This window comes from Ylistrum balloti, unplaced genomic scaffold (assembly GCF_031769215.1).
Source record: "Ylistrum balloti isolate Yb309-2 unplaced genomic scaffold, AGI_CSIRO_Ybal_v1 Utg370170, whole genome shotgun sequence".
NCBI lineage: Eukaryota > Metazoa > Mollusca > Bivalvia > Pectinida > Pectinidae > Ylistrum > Ylistrum balloti.
Window position 1 is genome coordinate 487,849 of NW_026782161.1, and position 7,898 is coordinate 495,746.

At 38.0% G+C, this 7,898-nt stretch overlaps 1 protein-coding gene across 1 annotated transcript; it reads right to left on the minus strand.

The window, feature by feature from the left end:
- Window positions 1-325: 325 nt before the first annotated feature.
- Window positions 326-7,096, minus strand: LOC132551058 (uncharacterized). Its single transcript, XM_060215156.1, has 5 exons — window positions 6,998-7,096; window positions 5,528-5,798; window positions 3,096-3,196; window positions 1,874-2,009; window positions 326-507 (listed from the first exon to the last, which is right to left on the minus strand). Exons 1-5 carry the CDS (start codon window positions 7,094-7,096, stop codon window positions 326-328), a joined length of 789 nt encoding a protein of 262 aa, XP_060071139.1.
- Between the last annotated feature and the right edge of the window lie 802 nt (window positions 7,097-7,898).

The following is a 7,898-nucleotide window of genomic DNA, read 5'->3' on the forward strand; positions in this document are numbered from 1 at the left end:
CATCCTAGGGTTGAGACAAGCTACACGTGCGTGGATTTGCCAGTCCATGGTAAGAGGACCTCCCATCTCACCCTAAAGGGGGAAAATTATTAATCTTCAGTTTCGTTGTATCTCCTCGAATTACAGACGAATAAAAACAAACATGCACCAAAAAAATTGTAATTATGTAATGTTTTCATGTTTCTGAAAGTCTCCATCTGATATGTGATTAATTGATTGCGATGAAATATGACGTTTATGTATGAACCAGTTTTAATAAATAATTACAAATTAAACAGGTTCTTTGACGAGTTGCCAATAATTGAAGAACTTCATTTTACAAGTATTACAATATATAACTTGAAAAATCTATGGTGTCATCATCATCTGTGTTGGCTGGAATATCCTTTCGACCCTCCACCGCGTTGTGAAAGAAAGTCTGGAAAACTTTTGGGGTCATAGCAGGAGGGGTCTCCCCGCTTGTGAGATGAACATTTGGCGCCACTTCTTGTCTCTTTCTTTGGCGGTCTGGAATGAAATAGAAATTTAATTGACTGAACGCTCACTGAGGTTATTACTTTGTTGTATTTACATATCCTTTATGCTAAAAACCGGAAATCTGTAATTGAACAAGAATTTGAAATCTGGCAGTGTCTGTGACCTTAAGATCCCAGTCAAATGGACGCGAAACATTTTTTAATTATGATTCGTGGTGAAGTGGCTGTGTATACAAACTACCGTGAGCGGTTTATACAAGAGCCTTGTGACAGGTCATAAAAGTATCAGCAGTTCATATTTTGACTCGATCCACTCCTTCCCCATCTACTAGCTTGTAATAATACTGCTGTCATACTACCGCGGCAAGATGATGACATTTTGGTAGAACACTTCATGAGAACAGTCTTCAAAAATGGTAGTCTTCCTACTTAATGTTTAGAAGTAGTGAAGCGACTGGTTTGTCCGTTTTAATATGACCGGACGAAGCGTCCTGCTGGATGCCTAAGACATTAAGTGTCAGAGTGGTTACTAATAAGTTGGCTTCAGTTCCACACAATAGACCTCCTTAAACATATCGCTGTTCCGAAAACGTATGTATTCAGAAAATGCATTCACCCTGCATACGTTTAGAGATAATCCATAAATGATCATAGCTGTTGATATGACGTCCAAAACATGAACAAAAAAATTCAAACATTTTTTCAATCTCCCTGTTTGTAGTTATTCCTGTTTTATAGGTCAACATTAATGTGTAGGTCGGTGACTATGAGAAGCTGAATACGTATGGCCGTCAATTGGTTCGGAAAGGAAGATAACACTGTAAGGGATGCATGTATAGGATTAGAGACTTGTCTGAATATGTATGTCCGTCAATCAGTACGGGAAGGTAGATAACTCTGTAGGGGATGCATGTATAGGATTAGAGACTTGTCTGAATATGTATGTCCGTCAATCAGTACGGGAAGGTAGATAACTCTGTATGGAATGCATGTGTATGTCCGTCAATCAGTACGGGAAGGTAGATAACACTGTAGGGGATGCATGCATAGGATTAGAGACTTGTCTGAATATGTATGTCCGTCAATCGGTTCGGGAAGGTAGACAGCTCTGTATGGGATGCATGTATAGGATTAGAGACTTGTCTGAATATGCTGCAGTATGGACTTTACATACAAAAATGTTTTTTTATTTTACTCTAAAATTATTCTCATTAAGTATTATGGAGCAGGTGTAAACACAATAGCTCCTATATGTAAGACAATCTGATTACTCGTGATGAAGAATTCATATCGTTTATTTATAGAATGATAGGTTTATATAATCATCCATCTGATATCATAACCACACGATGCATTACAATCCGATTTCTTATACTAAAATTATAAAGATAGCATACTTCGATTCTGCTGTTTTCTGTTTCCAAATAACCCTCTCCGCTCCGACCTATTTCCTTCTTGATCTGGTTTTGTTCCTTCCTCTTGTAGCTCGGGCAGGTTTCCAGGATTGCTGGTGTCGGACTTGGTGCGTCGTTTCTATTGAATTTAAGTATTCAAATAAAACAGAGTCAACCAACCGTCAAGTTAGAACAAATGTAATCAACAGTTTACTTTGGACATTATAGAGATATTCCACTGAAAGGTCACAACATGTATCTGGGTGGATGATAGAGATATTCCACTGAAAGGTCACAACATGTATCTGGGTGGATGATAAAGATATTCCACCGAAAGGTCACAACATGTATCTGGGTGGATGATAGAGATATTCCACTGAAAGGTCACAACATGTATCTGGGTGAATGATAAAGATATTTCACATAAAAGGTCACAGCATGTATCGGGGTGAATGATAAAGATATTCCACCCAAAGGTCACAACATGTATCTGGGTGGATGATAAAGATATTTCACCCAAAGGTCACAACATGTATCGGGGTGAATGATAAAGATATTTCACCCAAAGGTCACAACATGTATCGGGGTGGATGATAGAGATATTTCACCCGAAAGGTCACAACATGTATCGGGGTGGATGATAGAGATATTCCACCAGAAAGGTCACAACATGTATCGGGGTGGATGATAGAGATATTCCAACCGAAAGGTCACAACATGTATTGGAGTGGATGATAAAGATATTCAACCCAAAGGTCACAGCATGTATCGGGGTGAATGATAAAGATATTCAACCCAAAGGTCACAATATGTATCGGGGTGAATGATAAAGGTATTCCACCCCAAAGTCACAACGTGTACCGGGGTGGATGATAAAGATATTCCACCCAAAGGTCGCAATGTGTATCGGGGTGAATGATTAAGATTTTCCACCCGAAAGGTCACAACGTGTGGACACTCCCACAATATTACACAGGTAGAAATGAGAGACATTTGTTTCGTTACTAAAAATTGAAACAAAACTTTACCATAAAACGGATGATCGCTCTAGATTGTACCACTAGTTTGCAGTTTTTGACATTTGCATGAAACTATAGTGTTGTCCGAGATTCAATAAAACTTAAACATCAATCTTCCGTCAACCTTTTACATTTCGCATGGTCAACCAGAGGGCGAAACTAACGGAAGTTAAACCCTGGCGAAAGGTTGCCTGTATATTACTTACCCATGAGAACATTTGGATAAATTTCTGCATGGAGTTAGTACTTCCGACGCCACTGTGACTTGCTGCTTTGGACAAGGTAATTCTTTTACTGTTCTCCGTACCTAAAATAACATTAAGATATCTTAAGGCCTGAATAACACATAGAAAATATCAGCTGGACACCCTGGTCGTCCGTTCTCTACGACAAGTAATGCACGTGGTTTTAATATAAAGATTGGAAGTCGTATTGACAGGCTAATCATAAGGTTACAGCAATGAAAGGGCTTTTCAACATCTAGCTACTTGCGTACGGACGCATTATGGATGGACGGACCACGAACTCAGGATTATTTGAACAGACATCATTAGATGATGGACGAACAATGCTGTCACGTCGTGAAACATTAAGATTCGATCATCAAGACATTGATTTGACATTTCAGACTCCAAAGTTTACAATGATTAAATAACATCCTTACACGTCTCAATAACCGGTTAGTTTTGCCCACTCTCAGTACTTGGGTGAATTAGAAAAACACTACAGCCGACCGTTTTTATTACTAGTACACTGTACCAACTACAGCCGACCGTTTTTATTATTAGTACACTGCACCGACTTAAGCCGACAGTTACCGACTACAGCCGACCATTTTTAGGCTAAACTTACTCAGTACGTACAGCCTAATGCGACGGCCTTTCAGACAAAATTTACCGATCCTGGCCTTCTCATTGGCTGAAATATCGAAAAGAGTTAGAGCCCTCTAGCGGCAATTTTCTGCGTAAATAATGCCGCGATCTTTCAAATCGCTATTTTAAAATCATCCACAATAAGTTTATGTTTTTAATAACAATACGATTACTATACATTTCAAAAAAGAAGCACAGTGTGGTTGAACTATTGATAAATTTTGAACAATATATTTTACGGAATTTGCTCACGGAAATCCCCGACCTCTGCTGTTGAAGAAGATCAAGCTGACGTGATTCTTCTCGCCTGCTGTGAATATTCCTAGAAAACAACCATATTAACCGTAAGCAGAGATACGTCTCTGCCGTAAGTAAGCAAAGAAATGGTTTCTTGTATCTTCAAAGTTTATTGTAACTGCATGATTTGATTTATAGTGTATTTACGGTATGACGGCTTATGAATCCTTCTCGACATGACGTAAGCGTACAGAACACTGAACGTGCGAGTTGGCGCCATGATAAGAAGCTAGTCTGGGGGCTTGGTTTGAATTATTAATTAACAGCACTTATAAACAAACAAAATTTACAAACAGAACATCAATTTTGCTTTAATCCTTGTTGTTGTGGCAAGATAGTCTTAATATATAACATTACTTTACCTCATTAGAAGTCACAAAATTGCACTGTTCGACCCACGCGCATACCCGCCGATATGATACTTTTTCAGGTTTTTCACACCCACCGCCATGACACTTTTTCAAGTTTTTGTAGATAAAATGTTTGCGCTTCGTAGATAAGGTACATTTGGTGCTCATGATTTATGAATAATATATATTTTAATACCGTACTGATCATGATGTTGACTTTGTTATAACTTATATTTTTTGTCTTTTAGTTTTATTTGATGAAGGTTGATTGTGCTGATTTCTCAAGGGTTGTTAATGTGTATCAAAGTTCCTTGAAATGAAAATATTCCTTCAAACAAAACGCGTATAAAAAAAATCAAAATATTCATGTTTATAATCATCAATTAACAAGAACGAAATATTTCCATAACATATTTGTTCATTTTGCGTGCCATGGTGACATTATCTAATGCATTGGAGATCAGAAATAGTAGTAGCTATAGTGAAAATATTGTAAATTTTCTATATGGAAGTCTAGTTTAATCTCATAGAACTATGTCTTTATAGATATAATTACTGGAAGAAAAATCTAACCATAATACTTCTAGGAAGATAGACATGTAAATAAATTTAATTATTTACACTTTTATCTATCTGAAATGCTGTGTATACCTTATCTACTTTCCTTTCGATTTGTCTAAATCCTCATATTGATAGTATAGTAATTGCAACATCTTGGGTATTTCAAAGGTTTTATTTAGTCAACTTCATCATAGAGCTATTAATCATTTGGCTTGTGTGCGACAAATATATGGTTGTGTGTATTTTGTTATTTTTTTACCAATTTTGATTTGTTCACATTATTGTCGTCAAATTTGAAATAAGAATTAAAGAAGATATAAAATCGCTTAAAATTAAGAAAAATAGTCTCTGGTTCTCTTATTTTAGTAATTTTTGCAGTCCAAAGTGTAGGAGTATGGGGAAAGTAATATAGCTTAGCGGTTATTTGTGAACATTTTTCAATACGTTTAGCCTCTCAGTACTTTCAGTACTTTGATTATTACTAGTACGCTGTACCGACTGCAGCCGACCGTTTTTATCAGTAGTACACTGTACTGACTACTGACGAAATAGGCTTACCACTAGCGCCTAAGAGTGGAAGGGAGACACGGCGATCAATGTCTACTGATGTGAGAACATCTTCCTCCTGTATAACTGCCATCGTGGAGCGGTGAGTTTGTTCTGACAGATCAATCTGTGTCGAGTACACGAGGACTTCCTCCTCATCATCTTCATCCTCCCCTTCTGAATCCAACACTTGGTGCCTCCTCCCCATATTTTCCGGCTCTGTTGGTCGCGACACGTCCGTGTTCGCACATATATCGTGGATTGACACTGGTCGACTGCACTCCTTCGTGAAATTTAGAGTACAAACTGTTTTGTTTTACGATATCAGATTCACAACGAAAAATGCATCTCAGTAATCAGGAGAAATGAGGAAACGTCTGCCTAAGTTATTAGGCATAACCCCTAAAAAACTTCTTGTTTCATAACATTGAATAATGATAAGTTCGCATTTGGTATGCTTACACTCAAGCTTGCAGCATATTGTGTTAATGGTTTGCACCATATCGTCTTAATGGTTTGCAGCATATTGTGTTAATGGTTTGCAGTATATTGTGTTAATGGCTTGCAGCATATCGTCTTAATGGTTTGCAGCATATTGTGTTAATGGTCTGCAGCATATTGTGTTAATGGTCTGCAGCATATTGTGTTAATGGCTTGCAGCATATTGTGCTAATGGTTTGCAGTATATTGTGTTAATTGTTTGCAGCATATTGTGTTAATGACTTGCATCATATTGTGTCAATGGCTTGCGACTTATGTATAAATGTCGTTTGTGTGGACGGTGGGTTTGTGTTACATTGTGCGAATGGTTTGTATTGTATCAATGGTTCGCGTCATATCGTATCGACACTTTGTGCCTCACATGATTTCGAATCACTGTTACAATGTTGAAAAGATTTTGTAAATAAAAACAAGTCAGAAAATTGTGTGACGTTTCGATGGCTACACTGACACCTTCATCACACAAGATCCAAAGGTTACAACACAAAGAGCCGATGGTTTTGCCACGCGGTTACAACGGTTTCATCTCTCAGGATCGATGGTTTTGTCTTACCCTAAATCAATAATTCACGATAGATGGCGAGGTGTAACGAACATCAATACACTGTACAACCCGTGTTGATGAAGGGGTTATTGATAATGTGATAGATGGTAATCAGATACAATATATTTTGAAATATAGAATACAAGCAAATCTTGACATTTAGAGACATGAGAGAGATTATATGTCTGAGATGTTGAATATAAACATTAACATATTTTGGAGGCCCGTGTGAGAAATTTGAGAGAGATTATGTGTCTGAGATGTTTGATGTAAACATCAACACATTTTGAAGGTCCGTGTGAGAGATTTGAGAGAGATTATGTGTCTGAGCTGTTGAATATAAATATCAACACATTTTGGAGGTCCGTGTGAGAGACCTGGGTGAGATAATGGGTCCGATATGGGGGGACATTTACATATACAGAGGCGACACTTACCTCTACATTTTGGAGTTCGTTGAGAGAGACTTGAGAGATTGCTTGTTCGACAAACAATTCCGCCATATCGTCCTCGATAGCGTTATAATTACCGTTCATCGAGAAACACCCTAAGTTCTCTTCTGTGACTGAAATTATATTCATATGTTTAAACAAGAGGCCCGAGGGGCTTGCATCGCTCACTGGCTAATTCAGTTATTCCTGTTTTTGACAAAACATTTCAAACATGACAAATAATTTCTGAAAATAATTTCATTATTGAGGTCCAACCTTTTGGTGGAACGAAGGTCATTTACAATTCATGAAAAAAGCTTTCGACCAAACAATAATCCTGTTACAGGGGTAAAGTTTAACAACGTACATTTTCCCTATTGGGCCCCACATCACATGTCAAACTCATGGTTGATACAACTTTCAACTACGTATGTTGCAGACCGAATCGGGACAGAATCAAGGCATTCCCATAAAAGAAAAAAAAAAGAATCCTTTATTTCCACTATTCGGGCCTGTCCCAGAAGGCCGATACCCACTACCTAAACATAATTGATTTGTTTTTACGCAAACACGCAGACCAAATTGGAACAGAATCCTGATACAGAAGAGAAATCGTTAAAAGGAATACGGTCATAACAAGAGAAGAAGAATCTTTTCTACAGGAGTAGTAAAAATTTAAAGAATTTGCTCCAGTTGGCTTACTCGGGCCCTGCCCCATCCGCCCAAGGAGGCCAAGTTCCACCGTTTATACAAAACTGATTCCCCTTCACCCAGAAATGCTTCAGGCCAAATTTGGCAATAATTTCCCCTTTTGGGCCCCACCCCTAAGGCCCGTGGGCTCCAAGAGCCAATATTTGTTTCCCTTTCACCGAGGATGCTGCTGACCGAATTTGGTCAAAATCTGTTC